The sequence below is a fragment of the Xyrauchen texanus genome, chromosome 12, assembly GCF_025860055.1.
Source record: "Xyrauchen texanus isolate HMW12.3.18 chromosome 12, RBS_HiC_50CHRs, whole genome shotgun sequence".
Classification (NCBI taxonomy): domain Eukaryota; kingdom Metazoa; phylum Chordata; class Actinopteri; order Cypriniformes; family Catostomidae; genus Xyrauchen; species Xyrauchen texanus.
The window spans coordinates 19575701-19595912 of NC_068287.1; the positions used below are offsets into that span (position 1 = coordinate 19575701).

General features: G+C 36.3%; 1 protein-coding gene across 6 annotated transcripts in view; it reads left to right on the forward strand.

The window, feature by feature from the left end:
- The window catches only part of LOC127653097 (E3 ubiquitin-protein ligase SMURF1), a 62575-nt gene that overhangs the window by 28840 nt on the left and 13523 nt on the right, over window positions 1-20212 (forward strand). For 3 of the 6 annotated variants that reach the window (XM_052139608.1, XM_052139609.1, XM_052139613.1), the window contains exons 2-9: window positions 5803-5841; window positions 12813-12921; window positions 13427-13560; window positions 13724-13789; window positions 13935-14010; window positions 14522-14760; window positions 18690-18719; window positions 18830-18914. In XM_052139608.1, the coding sequence (XP_051995568.1) occupies window positions 5803-5841; window positions 12813-12921; window positions 13427-13560; window positions 13724-13789; window positions 13935-14010; window positions 14522-14760; window positions 18690-18719; window positions 18830-18914 (778 nt within the window). The remainder of the gene's footprint in view (window positions 1-5802; window positions 5842-12812; window positions 12922-13426; window positions 13561-13723; window positions 13790-13934; window positions 14011-14521; window positions 14761-18689; window positions 18720-18829; window positions 18915-20212) is intronic. The other 3 variants (XM_052139611.1, XM_052139612.1, XM_052139614.1) reach the window with 1 other exon arrangement.

Sequence of the window (20212 nt, forward strand, 5' to 3'; positions counted from 1 at the left end):
ATACAGTAAGATGCATGTTAAATCCTGAACACATAAACTAAAACTGGCAGTTATTACAGAATGCACTGGGTGGCGCTGTTGTACGTGGACAAGTTGATCACATTTGTTGAGCGAACGTTTCTGTCAGTACGTTCAGATGGACACTAGAAAAGAGGTTTATTGTGAGAATGTGGCTTACTGTGAGAAAGCTGGGTTCCTGTTTATATGTACTGGATAAGCGGTGTACACTTTACTTTCATATCTGTGCAGCTCATCAGAAAGCCCAGTTGCAACGTCGTGACGTCGTGAAATACACAACTTTTCAGCACATTTTTTCTCTTTTAGATTTGGCTTACCTGTGATTTATTTTCAGCAATGTCCTGACTGTTTTAATATGTTAAGTTTCTTGGTGATTTACGTTTAGAACAGGCTATTAGGGTTGGTCTATTGGTCCTGCACTATTAATTCAGTTATTTACAATAATTATGCCTGCATTCGCTAACGTTGATTTAGTGAATGTGTGTCATGTTCTAAATTTAATGTAGCCTACAATAATGATAATGCAAGTCAAGCACGTCACAGATAAAGGCCCATTTTTCATCAGAATTTAGCATTGGATTTGGCTGTTGGGAGTATTTTAAATGGGTTGCATAAACACAATGTTTTTTTGATTGTTTTCTGAGGGCTTCTTTTTAGACTAGTCAACTAAAGTTTTCTTTTAAATGTTAGTGAAATTAGTCATTCTGCACATCCCTAGTAAACATACACACAACTCTTTTCCGACAGGAGAGTATGTGCTTTCTTGAATGTGTTTTTTCTTCGCTACTTCCACAGTTGTATTGAAGAATACTGTTACAGTTTACTGTGATAAATGTTAGTAAGGGGGTTGATGTGAAGATGGGAAAAGTCTTGTAATTGATAGTGTAGGGCAGGGGTTTCTCTTTCTCTTGTCAGCACACTTCAGAATATCACGGTTATTTAGCCGTTTGAATTGATTTAATTGTCATTATGCATTAGTGCTTTAAAATAAAAATTTCTCATGAAGAATTCAAATGGGTTGCATGTGGCCACTGTATAAAGGGATACCTGATTTAATCGCGCATTTGAGCCATTCTGCGCTATTCTGTCACCGGAGCTCGCAGCCCTGTTGATGCCCAATCACTGATAGAGCAGAGTGCAACTTCAAACAAATTAATCAGTCCACGCTCATTCGTGTCCCACATGAGAGGCATATTTAGCGGTTATAAAGCGAAATTAATGTCATATGGTTGCTGCTATGCTTGACGAAAATGCGTATGGATGTGGCTGGCATAAGTATGTCAAAATAAAAAAATATATATTAGTATTTACACGCTGAATCATTGACATCGCATTGTTGATGATTTGATTGATGCATTGATCCAGATCAATAAATCGTTCACCCCTAACCCTGACTAAGGTCCATTGGTTGCACTTCACTAATGGGAAAATATCCACCTGTCATTGAAAAATAACAAACCTTCCCCTCATATACATTAATTGGTACTTAAAATAATGGGAACCTTGCAGCCTTACTGCCTGTGATGAAAGTTCTGTCTGACAGCAAAGTTCCTGCCTCCTTTGTTTCCATGGCTACAGAGGTGGAAAGCTCCTAAAGCGAAGCAACGGTGGTAAAGATTTGAAATATTGGCTGCATGTATATTTGATTACTCTGTGACTGCTGTAGCTGAAGCTCAGCTACTCCTGAGGGATCTGCCTCGACATCGTCATACCTGCAGACTTTGATCTGAGGCTCTTATGCATCACGTCACTATTGCAAAAAACCTCTAGGGTTATTGTTGTCACAGTAACCGTTATTGGGAAGTGATGGACAGCCTGGAGGCTAGAGAAGGTGATGGTCTAGGGAACCACCCCACCCCCGCTCTAAGTCTCTTCCTTGAAAAGGAGTTGAATCTCAGGGCTAATGAGGCAGTGCTCTCCTTGAGGTATGGAGCTGTGAGTGGGTGGCAACAGAGGTATGCCTTTTGGGTCTTCTGACCACAGCGCTAAATTTCCAGCGCCCTGACCTTTTTGAAGATCTTGTCCTTGCAGCTCATTATTAGGGCATAAACCATACCAAGCTTAGAGGTAGCATGAAACCTCTGCAAAAACTAATTAGCACAGGCTGTTGTTGCATGATTCATGATACACTGAAACACACAAGCTGGCTTCCCTTATTTTTTACTTTGTGCTTCCATTATCTTCACTGACATGATTTGATGGATAATCAGGTGGATTTAAATGTATGAACAACATGCCATGGCCTTTTATTATTCTGGAGTCTCATTTTCAACATTGGAATTATACCTTTGTACGCATCTGTTTTAGTAGTTATGTGTTTTGCTTTTTGTTTTCTTTAATGATTGATGCAATATATAATGAGCAGGGTGTAATGCCTTTAGATTTGGGATGAGAATCAAAAGGAATGTAACCATTCTGGTTTCTAATTACTTTTTAGACAATTCTGATTCCATTAACGCTTCCATTTTTTTCTTTCAGTGCTTTTGAGGAAGAAATATTTAGAAATTTACAAATGCAATTTTTATTGCATTTATAGCCCTCAACAGTCTGTTGCAAAATGATGAGATAATTTCAGTTTCAACAGAGCACATATAACATCTTAATAAACAAATAAAAAATATTTTATGACTTCAAAGACTTTTTAGTGGCATATATACTATCTAATATTTGCTCCTGCATTGAAACTGAAATCACAGAATGATGTTGTATGATTACTTAGAAAATGACAGTAAAATGTTAGAGATGCACTGGATAGAAACCACTCAAGCTCTTCACACAGCATAACTTCTCTGTCAACCCACCTGATGCAGCAACCGGTCCACATTAAACTGTATGCTCATGATTTTCTGTGAAGTGTTTATAAAGTGCTCCTGTGCGCTTGGGTCATGTTTTTTCTGCTTTAACTTGTCTGTCATTTTTCAAACCTGTTTTCAAGTTAACTCCTCTTTCACTAATGTGAAGTGATGTCACTGACGAAGCTTCTCCATTTACACCACACATATCCTACATAACTAATAGGGGTGTGACGAGACGCTTACTCCACGAGACGAGACGAGACACGACACGAGATTGGGTTCACGAGAACGAGACAAGACGAGGATTTTTACACAATTTTTAAGAAATCCTCAATGATGAAATATATGAATGGAAAATAGTCTTTTATTCAACTGAAAATCACAAAATGCAAAACAATTTAGGTGCATTTTGAAATCAACTTGTAATGAATGTTATTTTACTTCTATTTTAATGAATTCTATGCAGTAAAGGACATGCAAAATGTTTTGCTATAAACTCTACCGACTGGCTTCTCCCTGTACGATTTCACATGAGAAATCTAACTCCTTTCCACAAATCGAACATAAAAAAAATATAACAGTATAAATAAAATAAATATATAAATAACAGAAATAACACTTTAAATGCAAACAGTAAGTGTATCCATAATCAAAGTACTGCTCTTTCAAAACTACAAGTGCAAACAGAAACAATTTTTTCTTCAAGCATGAAAAAGAGATAAATTAACTACACAGAACAGCCTAAGATATGGTCAGCTAGTTTTAGTAGAGAGCTGTGGTGGTTCTGTATGTGATTTTGCATAGTGCTCATGTTAGCCATGTGTACGGCATTATTTTCTTACAATGTTTACATATTGTGTTCGTCTTGTCTGTCACTCTTTCGCCGTTTCTTATTTCCGCAGGAAAACCGAAATGTTGCCACACAAATGATTTAAAAGTGGCAGGGGCATCTTCAATACTAAGTTCACCCTCACGCTTCATCACGCTGCCATCACAACAACTCTCGAGACAACTTTTCACCTCGACGAGACATCTCGTCGCGTTTTAATCTCCTGAGATCCCGTAACACGAGATCTCGTCACACCCTTAATAACTAAACAATAATGAAATTCTTTGTAAATAATTTTCATTAGGGATGCACCGATTTTTTTTTTTTTTTTGCCAAAAAAAATGGCTTCTTTTCTACTGATGACTTATACTGGAATTACTGTTAATTTTGCTGCTACGTTATCCAGTATACTAGTTAATCAAAGTTTTTCTTAATAAGCTATACATTTATATGAAATGTGTTAGAGGTTTGTGTTTCTTTACATATTAAAGAGCACACCCAATTAGTTCCACACAATAATGTAAAGATATTCTAAACTGATTATGCAAAATCATCACTGATATTGGATCGGTATTGGCCAATACTGAGATTTCTGATATCCGAATCGGTTCGGAAGAACATATTTCATCGGTTTTTATTTAAAACAAATTTAAATTACATTTATTAAAAAACTCAATGTGTTGGCATATCTTTTGTAATCCTATATTACACATTGTCATATGAACAACCAGTCAGTAACTGCACTGCCTTTTTGAGATTTAAGTCTCAGATGTATACTGGTTGCGCAGTAGATTCAAAAGACATGGCTTATAAGAGTCAGCACGACCAGAGTTAAACGACCTTTACGTTTTCTTATAAAGCGCTGTTTAAGAAGAAAAGGTGAAGGTAATTAAATTGTAAAATAATACAAAAAGACATGCTCCTTGAACCTAAAATTTAGTTCTATTTCGTTTTCTTTTCGCAGCGATTAACTGTAATAACAAAACACAATAAAAATGCAAAAAGAACACTGGAATTTATTAGGCAGCATTAATTGAAAACTGCTGTTTTTTTATTTGTTTAAGCAAAGACTAAGTGAAGTTAACAAACTGTTGTAGCCGTTTTATGAGTAGAAATTATATGGATTGTGTTAAACATTCTAGAGGTTATATTTAAATTAATATTATTATTATTATTATTATTAGTATTAATATACTGTTTACATTTATAATTGTCTTTAGATCTTCATTTGTATTGGAAATTTTCCACCGGTTCTCGTAGACGGATGCTTGCGTGATGGCAAATGGGGCCGAAATATGAGACTGTAAATGTTTAGTTTTTGGGAGGTGGTAATAAATGATTTTTTGACCACTTTGGTATTTTAATTGCTTTTTCTTTTCGATAAAATTGCAATTTAAATGTAAAAATATATATATATATATTTTTTTTTTTTTCATTTATCAATAAAATGTAATATTTAAATCAAAATCAATAAAGCAAAAAAATACTTGCTGATCTCTTGGGACATTGGAGTCAGGGGGGTTTATAGTGGAACATGTGGTGAATTTTTTAAAAGCTGAATATTGCTGACCACACCTGCTCCGTCTCACACCACAGCATGCCAAACACAAGATGACATCAACCTTCACAAATGCTGCTTATTTTAAGAGTGCCAAATCCCATTGAAAAGCATACAATTACATTGCAGCCTAACACAGAATGACCTTTGATATTTTCACATTAGGTGAAGGCTAGTAAAGAAAACAAGACATTCAGGTAGACTGTTTATGCCTTAAATATCCAGGGGAAAGCTGTGGATTTGAGGTGCTGGCTAACAGCGTTGAGAGGAAGCATGTCTGATTTATTTTGTACAGGCTGTGCTGGGACGGCCCTAGAGGCCCCTCTTAGGAGGGACTTGAGGAAAGGGGATCTTGATTATTTTAGTCAGTTAGTGGAATGAAGCTCAGCCCTCTCTTTAGACCTGTCTCTGCAGATAAATGCTGCTTTTATTTCACACACTTCAGCAGCAACCCTGGTGTACATTTCAGATGCATCACTGCAAATGCATAAAATGCAAGGGCCCTATTAGTTTTACATATTCATCATTTCCAACATGAGTGGCACTTGTGTTGAACTGATTTGTGATGATAATGATGGATTTTTTTGTTTCTTTTCTTTCAGTATTATGTGCCAAGAATCTGGCAAAGAAAGACTTCTTCAGTAAGTATTTGTTGTTTTTACCTCTTAACTGTCTTTTTCCTTTTTTTGTGTACCTTAAAGGAATAGTTCATCCAAAAAAACAACAACAAAAAAAAACTGTCGTTAACTCACCCATATGTTGTTCAAAACCTTCTTTCTTCCATGGAACACAGAAGGAGATATTTGGAGGATGTTCATGATTATCTTTTTCAAACAATAAATGCATATAGACTCACTGAGCACTTTATTAGGAACACCTGTACACCTATTTATTCATGCAATTATCTAAAGACCCAATCATGTGGCAGCAGTGCAATGCATAAAATCAAGCAGATATGGGTCAGGAGTTTCCGATAATGTTTCCGTTAATGGTCCCATCAACCATCAGAATTATCTCAATGATTTCGATTGTGGCATGACAGTCTGGCACCAAGAATCATGCCACGGTCCAAATCACAGAGATCAAAATGTTTCCCTATTCTGATGATTGTGAACATTAACTGAAGCTCCTGAACCATATCTGCATGATTTTATGCACTGCACCACTGCCACATGATTAGATAATTGCATGGATGATTGTTGGCACCAGATGGGCTGGTTTGAGTATTTCTGTAACTGCTGATCTCTTGGAATTTTCACACACAACTCGTTAGGTGTCTCTAGACTTTTCTCCAAATGGTGCCAAAAACAAAACAGCAGTTCTGCAGATGGAAATGTCTTGTTGATGAGAGGTCAACAGAGAAAGGCCAGACTGTTTCAAACTGACAATCTCTCCTATGATAGTGCCACGGCGGTTGTTCTTAATAAATAAAAAAATCTCTGACAGTACTTCCCTGTCAGCTATAAAATGTTGGAGAAAAGAACCTCATAACACTGTTTCATGTACAAAAAAAAAAAGACCAGATGGGACTTGTGATAGAAATCAGGTATTTTTCAGCCTATGTAAGGCACGTTTTGTTTACCACAGAAACACACCAAATCTTAGCTATCACCAAAATGCAGAATGAGACATTTTGTTCGCTTTTCTTGGTGTGTTCAAAGCGGCACACGACATTGGTGTTGCCAACCTGATGTGAATCATGAATGCAGCTTCACGATTGCTGTATCAAAGCAGATAGCTGCAGCCTACTGGCAAATTAATATTGTGGAGGATGACAGTTTAAGGGATTTAATGCCCATTGTAATGAATATTCAACATATGTGAGGACTAGTTTTTTCAATTAGTCTTCCTCACATTTAGACTTTGGGAAATGTTTCAGGGCCTGAAATTCGGCATGGGATTGCAGGTATTGCGCACAATTTTAATAATTCCCACAAGCTCCACGTACATAGCGTGGGAAATTCCTGCACACTTTTATTCACTTTACAGTGCAGCTGTGAATTATTAAACCAATAGATACAGATGATCAAATCAATAAACTTGTTATTGTATTAAGTTGCATTTCCAGAAGAAGCAAGTAAATCTGCTCTTTCCCTCGTGCAGCTCGAAGCAGCACATTGAACGCTTGAGTTTAATGCGCATAGTTACTGAATTTAAGATGTTACAGACATGTAGAAACATTTCTTAATCTGTTAATTCAATGCTCAAATGGTATTATACTGCGTCTCCGTTAGCGAACGACGAGATAAAACTTTTGCTCCTGTTCATAATCAACAAAGCTGTTAACATTGCAAGCACGTGATGTTGGAGTGATCTATAGTTTTGACGTCTTTCATATTTTGCCGCTCCATCATTAGTCATAATGCAGCACATTTGACAAGAAAGACAGGAATATTGAAAAGGCTTTGTATGCCAGCTGCATGGTGAAGAGAGACACTTAATCACCTATTAAATGATTCATCTCCATCTTTCTAGTGTTCCATCCAGGATCAGAAATATATTGAGGCTCTGGACAAAAATGTTCCCTAAATTCAAAATATGGGGGCAAATAATGCACCCACAAAGAGTTGTTGTTCCTGTTGTTGTATTAATAACATCTGATAATAGGCCTAATCCAAATACACACATCGTGATCTTAATTTGAACTTTCGCTGAAAATGATTTGTTTAGTGACGTCCAGTGTGCAGATGTTGCCAAGTTAGTGGTGGATACTTGCACTATAAATGAGCACAGCGAGCACTCCGCTTCTCATGCTCTGCAGCAGTTCAGTGTCGTGCTCACGCGCTAAAATATGTGACCGTGTCGCTCCCTGTGCTACTTCCCTGCCATAAGCTCATCTCACAGATCTGTCTGTTTGAAAAGCCTCACCAGCTAGTAGCAGAATGTGCAGGATGTTATATATTTATTAATTTACTCAGGTCTAAGAGAACACAAAATCTATTGTAACCAAATGCCACAATGTAGTTAATAATAATATTAACACAATTAATATCTGGATAAATAGCCTTGTTGAGAAATTAATCTTTATTAATGATACAGTAATAATTGTACATTAATCACTTTTAGTGTATGAATCAAATCTCTGACTAATCTTCATTGTGAAATGTTTATTTTTACATTGTTTTATTCAGTTAGCATGAAGGAGTTGCTAAGTTTTATCCTTTTTAAAAGGATAGCTGACCCAAAAATGCAAATTATCTCATTTTCTCACCCTCAAGCAGAACACACAGAAAATCTCAGCTTTGCCGGTCCAAACTATGAAAGTGAATGGTGATCAAACATTTGTAGCTCCAAACATCACATGAAGGAAGAATAAAAGTAATCCATAAGTCTACAGTGGTTAAATTCATATCATCAGAAGCAATATAATCAATATTTGAGTAATTTGTTACTCTAAATCACCACTTTCACTTCCAGAAGTGAAAAAGCACTTACATTTTGTCTGTCTCCCCCACACATATTATATTGCTTAAGATATAGATTTAACAACTGGATTCATATGGATTACGTTTATGTTTCCTTTATTAGATTTTTGGAGCTACAAATGTCTGATCACTACAAAGCTGAGATATTATTCTAAAAATTGTAATTTGTGTTACACATCTGGGATGGCATGAGGGTGAGTAAATGATAAAGACAATTTACATTTTTGGGTGAACTATCCCTTTAAGCTCCTAATTTGGGCTGAAACGATTAGTCAACAATAAAAAATTGTCTACAAACATTTTCATTTTCGAATAGTCTTTTGAACTTATTTAACATAAAATGAGATCACATTTATCTCTAATGATGGTGTGTGAGAGGAGCACTGCAGCTTGCATCTGATTGAGGAGAGGAAGAAAACAGCTCACAGATGCACTCCAAACTTTCCAAACAGCTTGAGGTGATTTTGATTGCAAAATATGAGGAATTATACAAAAGTACAAAACTCTCTAAAGAGTGCTTTCTTAAAAGGAAACACCTTAGCGTTATATCTTTAGTGTATCCTTTATTAAAGTTCAAATAATAAGGAAGCAGGTCATGTAAATAAGTACAAACTCAGAAACTGGCTTTTCTCTGTGCAGTTAGAGCCTCTTCTATGAGTCGCGTGAAGTGACCCGATCTAATGAGGAGAGACTGAAAATCCACCTGGCTGATGCACACGCTGTCACGGGTGACGCTTGTCCTTCGAATCAAAATATATATGTGTTGCGGTGTGTATCTTATTATGAAGGAAATCGGTCGTAATTTATTGAATCATAATATTTTTTTTTATATTGATCGAAGTGAAGAAAAGAGAGGGTTGTCTTCACCCATAATATAGTGCAACAGAATAAGGTTTTGATTTGTTTTATTTTTTTTGGCTTGTTTTCCAAAATAAGTATATAAAATTCATTTTAAAACAACGCACATTTTCTTTAGCAGCTATACTGCAGAAGAAAAAATAGTTATCTGAGAATGTTGAATATGATATTAAAAATATCTAAAAATCCTTTAAACAAGATACATTTACCAGAAGCATCGTAAGATATTTAGACTTGCTTTTAGACTTGCTTTCAGAGAATTAGATTCTGGAAATCAAATATTTCCCTAAAATAGAAAGGTTTATTTCTGCAGGTTTCATCTGACCTATACAGGAATTGAGAAAAGTAGCCCCCAATGAGATTTAGGACAGTTTGTTGTAAAAATTTTGACATTTTAGTGTTACGAGTCCCCCCCATATGAGCCATGTAAGGGGGGAATTCCCCCCATTTTCAGATTTATTTCAGGCCCTGCGTTTAATGTTTATATATTTTTGTGCATTCTATATTCTATCTTTTATTTGGAAGGCTTTGTTTGGAAAGTGTTAATGAAGCATTATTTTGCTACATATTGTTTTGTTCTTTCCTAAGATGGAAATAAATTAATTTTGACAATAAAATAACTTTTAAAATCTACGATCACAAAAAAAGTGATTAAACGCGATTTAAAAAATTTAATCGGCTCACAGCACTAATTAATATATATATATATATATATATATATATATATATATATATATATATATATATATATATATATATATATATATATATATATATATATATATATATATATATATATAATTGATGAGAAAGCTCCCCAAATAACAATAATTAAATATAAAAACACATAAACTGTACTATATATATACATACACACACACACACACACATACACAGTGGAGTGCGGAAGTATTCAGACCCCTTAAATTTTTCACTCTTTGTTATATTGCAGCCATTTGCTAAAATCATTTAAGTTCATTTTTTTCCTCATTATTGTACACACAGCACCCCATATTGACAGAAAAACACAGAATTGTCCATGTGATTTTCTGTCAATATGGGGTGCTGTGTGTACAATAATGAGGAAAAAAATTAACTTAAATGATTTTAGCAAATGGCTGAAATTTAACAAAGAGTGAAAAATTTAAGGTGGTCTGAATACTTTCATATCCACTGTATGTATATATATATATATATATATATATATATATATATATATATATATATACACACACACACACACACACAATACAAAAAGTGTCTTTAGACTGCAATATATTGTTTATTTACATATGAATAAACATAAGCCTTTCATTGGCATACAGTCCACAGCAATCCATTTTGCAGTTAAATTATCAATCTGTCCGAGATAGATTTATTATAAGGACATTTCTAAGGATGCTTCATTGTACACATGAATCAGATTTATGCTTTTGGAGCATCTCACTTTGGTTGCATTGCATCGCTGTGTCAAGTAATGCGTAGATTGAAACTAATAAAACATACCAGAGGTCCCTGCATTGGAATTGCACTCTGTCCAGCTGTGTTTGAATGCAAGAACGCATTCTCATCTTGAGCAGTCACTAGTGTCAGCAAGCCTGAATGTAAATTGTTGTCTTTACAGCTGTGTGTTGCCTATACAGCTGGAGTTTTGCTTACTTCCACCTCCTGAAAACAAGCGGTACTTTGAGCTTGAATTGCTACAGTAGTAGGAATGTTCCTTATTAAGGTATGGGGGCATGATTATCACTTAATAATCACACTGATCAGCCCTATTGTTTACATATAAACTTGGCATATTATATTGACTAACAACATGCGTAGGAACCATTGGCATCAAGCCTTACACAAAGTGCCTCTACACATCAAGTCTTTTGCATCCCACTGAAGAAAGAAAAACGTGGGGTTGGAATGACGGTGAATAAATTGTTACAGAATTGTAATTTTTGGGTGAACCATTCTTTAATATAGTCCTTAAAATTTTCAGTAATTTATACATTGGAACATTTAATGAAACAGTTAGTTGATTCATTAGCTGTGGAACATTAGAGCCTCTCCCCTTGTGTTCTTAATAGTCTCCCACTGCTTGCTGCATTTATCAGTGGGGGAATTCACATCCTCATTCAGTGACTCCAAATCAGATTCCACCAACAACGCTGAGAGTACACTATACTGTTGTGAAATCCGTATACGTTTGGGCTTTCTATCCCAGCTGCTCTGACTGACAGGCTTGTTTGACCTGCTAGCCTCATCAGTGCATGGCCCACATATTATTCAAATGACTGATGTGCGTCATTCATAGATCCTTTTTCTGTGTCATGACCATAATGCCTCCCACATAACAAAAGGCTAAATGAGAATTTGTTTCAAATACAGGCAAAACAAGACCAATTGTCCCTGATAATTATACTGTAAATTATCAATACTTATGAGCCACAACATATTTCCATTGTTACAGAATATGGCTGGGTGATATGGCCTAGCTTAGCAATTATATCGCAAATTAAAATGTTTAGAGCAAGAAGTATAATGCTGTAAAACTTTAGTTAAAATTTTAAGGTAAGTTTTCCCCTAAATAAAATCAAGGCGTAATGCAATTAATTTCCTTTATTTACACCACTATAACAATACAGATTATTTTTACTCTTGAGTAATAAACCATTAAAAAAACTGATATTAACCTACATATTTTTTTGCTAAAACAGTTTAAAGCTTGTGAAATGCCACGTGGGGACTTCCATGAACAATTTTGAGAGATGAAACAGACTGTTTTGATCTGGTTTATTGAAGTGGACAGTTTAAAAGAAAATGAATTTAAATTCCCTGCTTTCAGCATTTCTGCTACGGAGGTTTAAATCAGAGACCATATCTGACTCTTGGGCATGAAAGTAGTTTACTGTCATTGTCTTAAGGAACTTGAAAGCCAATTGAAAAGCATGTTATCACTGCAGTGTTCTTGATGTTGATACATTTAAGTTTAATCCATGTATAATGTCACCAAAAAAATATAAAAAAATTCACAAATATACAATATATCACACAGCCACAATACTGTATGCACCCCCCACAGTTTATCACAGCTTTTCACAACTGAGTAAACAGTCCACAGGGCATGAATCTGTCCTTTCAATAACATTGAGCAAAATGCATTGCCAAATATTTTCTGTCTATCTAAATTTTTGGAGCAGTCATTGTGGAAGCTGCTTAGCTGTTCAGATAGTACCCAGTCTTTTAGAGGGCAATGTGAGGACAGTGTCCATCTTTGTTTGCTGTGACAGCTGAGTTTCTTCCTCTATTGTTTATTTAGACACTTTGTCTTTCTACTTCAGGGTTGCCTGATCCTTTCGCCAAAGTGGTGGTGGACGGCTCGGGTCAATGCCATTCTACAGACACAGTCAAAAACACATTGGACCCCAAGTGGAATCAGCATTATGACCTGTGAGCAAATTCCTGCAATGTTTTGTCCCTCTTTGGAGTTACTAATGACTTATTTCCTTTATGTTCTCCGTGGTATTCATAATGTTGTGCAGTTTCAATTATTTGGTTAATCTTTATATAAGGAAACAATATGAGTTGGTTAGTTAAAACCAGGGTCAGAAATAAATCAACGCACGGGACAAAATGCCTCAAAAATGCACCAGTTATTTAAATGTTGGGGCAAAAAATGCTTCCTGTTTTTTTTTTTTCCTGTTTTCTTAGATTTTAGATATTTCATAGTATTCTGTTTTAGACACCATAATGACCATTTCAATTAACTTATTAAATTTAAGTATTTGATAGTAACGGACAACATTCTGTGTGTAACATATTAGGAAAATATGTTCTTATAGATAGAAATCAATTGAAAATCAATTCCTGGGGACAAATATTGTGCCTTACTTACTGACACTGGTTAAGACAGTATTTCACAGTGTGAAACTTGCTAAATAGAGTTTCTCTGCAGATATATTGGGAAGACAGATTCCATCACCATTAGCATCTGGAACCATAAGAAAATCCATAAAAAGCAAGGTGCAGGTTTCTTAGGCTGTGTGCGGCTCCTTTCCAATGCCATCAGCAGATTCAAAGACACAGGCTGTGAGTATAAGATCTTTATGGCTGCCCTAATCTCTTCACTGTACCATACCACAATCATTATGGTCTTCATTAAATACTTGAAGGACTGCTTCTCTGTACTCTATAAAGATTTGATCATCTCATACATCACACTTATGTAAGGTCTCTCCATTCTCACCAACAGACCAGCGTTTAGACTTATGCAAGTTGAACCCATCTGACAGTGATGCTGTCCGTGGACAAATTGTTGGTATGTACTGAAAAGTAGAGGTAGAACCTAAATATAAAACTTAATATGAGTTGGTAAATATGTATTTTCTGCTTTGTGAAGATTATTTGAACTGCAGAATGTTACAATGTGAAGTTTCTCCTTTACATTTTTTCTTCATTTGTAGTGAGTCTGCAGACTAGAGACAGAATTGGCAGTGGAGGGCCAGTGGTTGACTGTAGAGGACTGGTAGAGAATGATGGGTGAGTCAACCTCTGTACTTGGATTGCATGTTTAGTACTGGCTCAAACTGGCTTCAGGTCACATGAAAATAGATAACACTTTGTCAGCTTCCTTAAAGTTTCTGATGGTCTGATTCAGTTTCTGTTTTGATTCTAAATACTAGAGTTTAGGCTCTGTCTGTACAACATGAAATAATAAGGCATTCGCAACACATTTCTGTGATATTACGTATTTCTGATCGAAACAGCAGGAAACAATAGAGGTCTGAACTTTATTTAATCTATCATATTTTATATGATTTTCACAAGTGGACTATGATATTAGAGGTTAATGTAGGTTTTTTTCCCCCACCCAAGTTGTTTCAGTGAAGGGTATTCAATTATTTTTATTTATGACTTTTTATTGGAGAAATTACATATATTAAGATGGTAAATAGGGTCAGATTTGATGTAATGTTCCCTTTAGTAGTGTTTGTGTGTGCTGGGTATGTGGCTATGTTGTTTTCACACATGCTCTGTATGCATGTTTCAGACCCATCTTTGATGACTCTGGGCCCGGACGGCCTCTCAGCTGCTTCATGGAGGAGCCCATGCCCTACACAGATCCCACAGGGGCAGCTGGAGGGGGCAACTGCCAAGCACTCGAGTCACCCAATCAGGAGCAGAGGCTTCAAGCACAACGAATCAGAAACCAGGATTCCCGAGGGCATGCACACACCCCCCAAAATCGACCACATGGACCCCAGTCCCCCGACCTCCCTGAGGGCTATGGTAAGTGTATCCACATTAGGCATGGGTCAGGATGGTGAATTAGTCATCTAACACGACTAGTTTATAATCGAAATTGACTAGTTATCTTTTAGCTTTAAAGGGGGAGGATTTTAGTGACACGACTTAGTGGGAGTTTTAATGTGCTGACAATCTAATAGTTAACCCTTTCCATGAAGTGGCGTCTCTAAATTCATCCCCTTTTAAAGAGGTCATGACATGAGGAATAAAATGTTCCTTGTTCTTTTCACATATAAGACATCATTGTTTAAAAAATACATACTGTAATTTTCATAACTCAAAACTTCCTCCTCTCTGCAAAAAGAGAATTTGTTGAAAACTTGTTCTCAACTTTCTCCACAACACATCGCCTACTTTATCTCATCACTTCCATACCTGCCCCCCACCCCCCAGCGTTTCTGACAGAGGGTCAGAATGAGGGTGGAAAATGATTGTTTCACAAATATATGACTTTACTAATATTATAAGTGAACCTTAAGGAACAAGGCATGTCATGACCCCTTTAAAGCACTGCTACTGTAAGTAATTAATGGCATTCTGTGGTTAGATATTTATTTAATCTCAAAGCAAATCCATAATATTTCATGTCCAAGTGACAAGAAGCCATGGCTAAGTGGGATAATGGCTCATTAGGTGATTGTCACGAAATCTGTCAAGAAAATGTCCTGGTCCTATTTTACTCAAAGCAAAACATTTGACGATACATTTTGCATATAGAATATGAAGTCTTTTTTAGGGCCATTAAGATTTTTTAATATTGTGACAAAAATATTTTGATGAAACTTGTACACATTTTACCCCCCATTTGTCATTACCTTAACATGTCTGGGCATTTTACTTTTACTAGTGTTTTCAATTATGATTTTCATGACCGTAACATTGTCATTTTTTTTTTTTACTGTATTAGTGTAAAATGATGCTGTTGTGCAATTTTTTTTGTTTTGTATTAATATCAGCATAAATGAAAGGCAGTCCCAAGAGAGTATGTACCCCCAATTATCACAATGCGAAAAAGATGAGATGTGTCCCAAATGACACTATACACCGTGTGCTTACACTATACATTATGCACTCTGTACTGTTAACCTGGCATTTCACACGTGACAAGCAATGGGAAAACAGCGCGAGCTATGAAACTGTCCCTATTATCGTTCATGACGGCAGCTTCTCGGTCTCCGCCGGTCATAGGCATCTCAGTCAGTAGCAGTTCTAGCTTGACTAATGGGGGTAAAGCGCCCCGTGCCACCCCCAGCAAGATGCTGACCGGTGCGGCTGCCCATGTCGCCCATGCCTAAATCTGCCTCTTATCTCCGTAATAATGCGAGCTACAAGACGTGGTGTAATTCAAAAATCTTTATTAAATTTCTCCTGATTAAATGGCATTAACAATAGTAGCACCCATCCAGAAACATAAGCTCTTTCTCCGTTTTCCTTTCATCTCTTGCCCTCATGAGAGAGCGCACATTCCCCTCATTAAAGTTCAAGCAGCATCAAGTGAAAAATTAACTATTATTATAATCATCCAACTAAATGAAAATGTATTTATAAATATAATCATTCTTTATTCAATATTAAGATACCACAATATAATATATTAAATATAATGCAAAAATAAAATAGAAATAAGATAAGGAATATTAATAATTATATGAAATCTTAATATAGATCATTTTTGTTGGCCTATACTTGTTTAAGTCTTATTAAAAAAAAAGCTTTTTAATAAAAATAAAAAAAATAATAGTGACAGTGTGCAGAAAGCTTACATATGGTCAGTTATGACAGATCTTGATAAAAGGTGAAATGATCGGTATTGGGATGGGTATCGGCCGATCAGTTGACAAGAAGATCGGTGATCGTTATCGGCTGTAAAAATCATGATCGATGCATCACTACAGGTAACTCCGCCTCTTCTGCTTCGTATGGCAGGCAGCAACCGTTGAGTGCATGAAATGTCCAACATTCCACACTGTTTTTTAGATGTAAACAAATTACTTTTACTACAAAATGATGTAGAGTACTGTGATGTGGGGATGCATCTATGTTCATTATGAAAGTCTCTTTACCGCAATGTGAATTTTTTTTATGTTGTCTAAATTGTGAAGTATTTATACACCATAGTAGTCATGCGTTCCATTTGTCTCGGAAGTCGGAGCTCCTAGTTATTTTCTGAGTACCGAGACCGGAACGGACAAATGTAACACCCCCAATGTCAGAATTACTACTCTGACGAACTCGGAAGATCCCGTGTTCAGAAAGCAAGATGGCAGCGAAGAGTATCGACTGTGAAGAGCATCGACCGCTCGATTAAAATGTGGTTAACATCATTTGATTCAATCAAATACACAGAAATATTATCATACCTTCTCGGCTTTGTCATCTTCCTCGAGGTCTCTTAGGTGAAGGGCATACTTATTTTGTAGCTCTCTGTAATCCGAAAGTGCTAGTGCAATGACTTTCCTGGAGGTGTCCATATTTTTTTCCCGACTTGTCGTGTTGTGTAAATGGAACGCATCAAACTCTGATTTCTTTTTTTCTTTTTCTCTGATATGTCGTCGATCTGAGTCCTGAGCTCTGACTTCCGAGGCATTTGGAATGCAGCATATTCAGTACTCATCTGTTACTGCCTTTCATTTTTGCTGTTATTAATTAGAAAAAAAATTATTTCACAACAGTAATTTTACGATTACGGTAATGAAAAGGATCATTGGAAAATGTATTAAAAGTAAAATTACTGTAATGCAAATTGAGGGTAAAATTAACTTTTAGTGTCCTGAAAATATTGTCACAATGCAAAATATTCTTAGTGCTTCATTTCCTTTATGCAAAATGTAATGTCATTTGTTTGCATTAATTTGGGATTAAATATGACCAGGGGATTTCCTCGACAGGGTTCATGTGAATCATCCCTTTCAAACTCAATAGCACTCTTCGGGATTATACAAGATCCAAGATATGGTCCTGATCACTCTCTCAGGGACTGTTTTGCATTAATGACTAGCTGGTTTTCATTTTCCCTTAATTAACTTATTTATTTGTTGAATGTCTGTCAGTTATCCTATTGAAGGGCTGTGCAGAGTTCATATATCACTAAAAACTTGCTAACCCCAAACTAGCCTAATTGTACAGGGCTTCTTTAAGACAAAACACCAACTGATTGATTTTGAAAATATGTAGTTTTGCACCTCCCTAGTGCGCATGCCTGATCTCTTACCCACGGGTACTGCTAGAGTCTTTCCCTTGAGATTAATACAGCTTAGAGCTCAGGGGTAGAGGCTACTGAAGTGCAGTGAACTGGAGAGGCTGATCTCTCAAAGGAGTCTATTCACTCTGGCTCTACTGCCTGCATTGTACAGTTGGATTGGCTGTAAAGCTTCTCATTTCAGTGGAACTGTGCCTGACCCTACTGGTGTTGTAGTAGAGTCTTCTGACGTGACCAGACTATGACACCAATGTAATTATACCTCAGGAAAGACATGCCACTCTGGCCGTTTGCAGCCTGAGAACCGGAAGCTCAGCGTTCCGTTTGTAGTAGACCTGGCATTCACTCTTGACTTGTTTCAAAATATTGGATTTGTACATTAGACCTTGCAGTGAAAATTCAGCCTAATAGACCTGTTGTTATTAATACTACACATGCAACAATATTGACAAGAAAATGAGAGAACTACTTACTCCTTTTAAAGTGATGGTTCACTCAAAAATTATTGTTCTGTCATCAAGTACTCTCTCTCATGTCGTATGACTTTCTTTCTTGCATGGAACACAAAATGAGATGTTAGGCAGAATTTTCAGTCTCAGTCACCATTCACTTTCTTTTGAATGAATGTATGATTATTGCAATAAAGGTGTATGGTGATTTGAGGCTATCAGTCCCTAATATTCTGCTTAACATCTCCTTTTGTGTTCCACAGACAGAAAGTCAGGTTTGGAACAACATGAGGGTGAGTAAATAATACCAGTGTAAATTAATAGTTTTGGTATCGATTACTGAAAATTGGAATGATGACAACCCTACTCTTGATATCTCTCTCTTCTCTTTTTTTTAATACAGAGCAAAGGACTACCGTACAGGGCCAAGTCTATTTTCTGCACACACAGACTGGCGTGAGCACCTGGCATGATCCCAGAATACCCCGGTAGGTTCAATCACCATTGGCCTTTGCTGAAATAATGATCAGCCTTATTTGATTCCTCCACACTGCTATTGTGTTGCCACCCTAATCGTAGCTCTTTAATTTCTACAATCAGCTAACTTGATTATAAACAAACTCACTTAATAGCTGCTGCTGTTGACATTTGAAGATTAATAATTCGCTTCACATCATAATAATGACCTCATGAGAGTGAGGAATGATACTTGAGGAGCCGCCTGTTTGTGAGGTGAGCAGGGTGGGAAATTAACACCCTATCGGCAACTGTGGTGGGTGAACAAAAACTTCTTGGATTGGCCTTAGACAAAATGCTCAAAAATAATTACATGCTTGTTTTTTCAACACATGCATTTGAGTAAATCTTTAAGAACAGAATAAACCTGGTGAGTCACATCTTATTGGCTATTTGTTTTGGATATTCTGCTTTGAGTACAGTGGGAATGTTGTTCATATTTGGTTCACTATTGGGGTCCCAAAAAATTTCGCTGGAATTTTGTCGTATATGTTAGATGGTACGAATGAACTCAGAGTATTTCAGATATCAGTTATGCTTTGTGTGATTTATTAATTTACTGTGGCCCCAATGTGTATTTGGAGATAGTTAATGTGATGAACTACGCCTGTGGTTAATCTGCTAGGACACCTGTGTGAACTTCAAGGGAACTGACATCATACATCCACTAAAAATGAACTTGTCACCAGTTGCTCAAAAGACATTGCAAAAATGGCAGTTAGTTTTGAGAAAAGCTCTAGCATCATTTGTTTACAGATTTCACTTTCTTTGGTTGTTATCTAAGTGTGGCTTAAGGCGGGTGCACACTGTACGATTTTGGCCACGATTCTGCCATCTGAGACTAATTTAATTGATCTCGTCGCAGGGCAAAATCGGCAATCTTACAACGTTCAGTGTTACATGTTCACAGATGGCCAATTAAAAAGCCTTTGCAATGATCTTCAGCCTCCGACAAAGTTCTGGCAGTGTCTGAAATTTAGCATCGCAGCCGTATAGTGTGACTGCCATTACGACAGCACATGAGATATTCCGCTTCTCTCTCGCACCCGAAAGAAACCTTCCCCGCATTTGCACCATAGCAACATTTTTGCCCAGTTATCACTCTACTCATTCACTTTCGATGTTTTCATTTTATATAAAAAGTTTTAATAAATAAATAAGCAGAAAATACTTGGAGAAAAGTGTAACACGTCAGCAATATGAAAGATTTATTCTCCAAATTAAATAAATACAGAGCTTAGGCTACAAAATGGAAATAAATTATTGCATT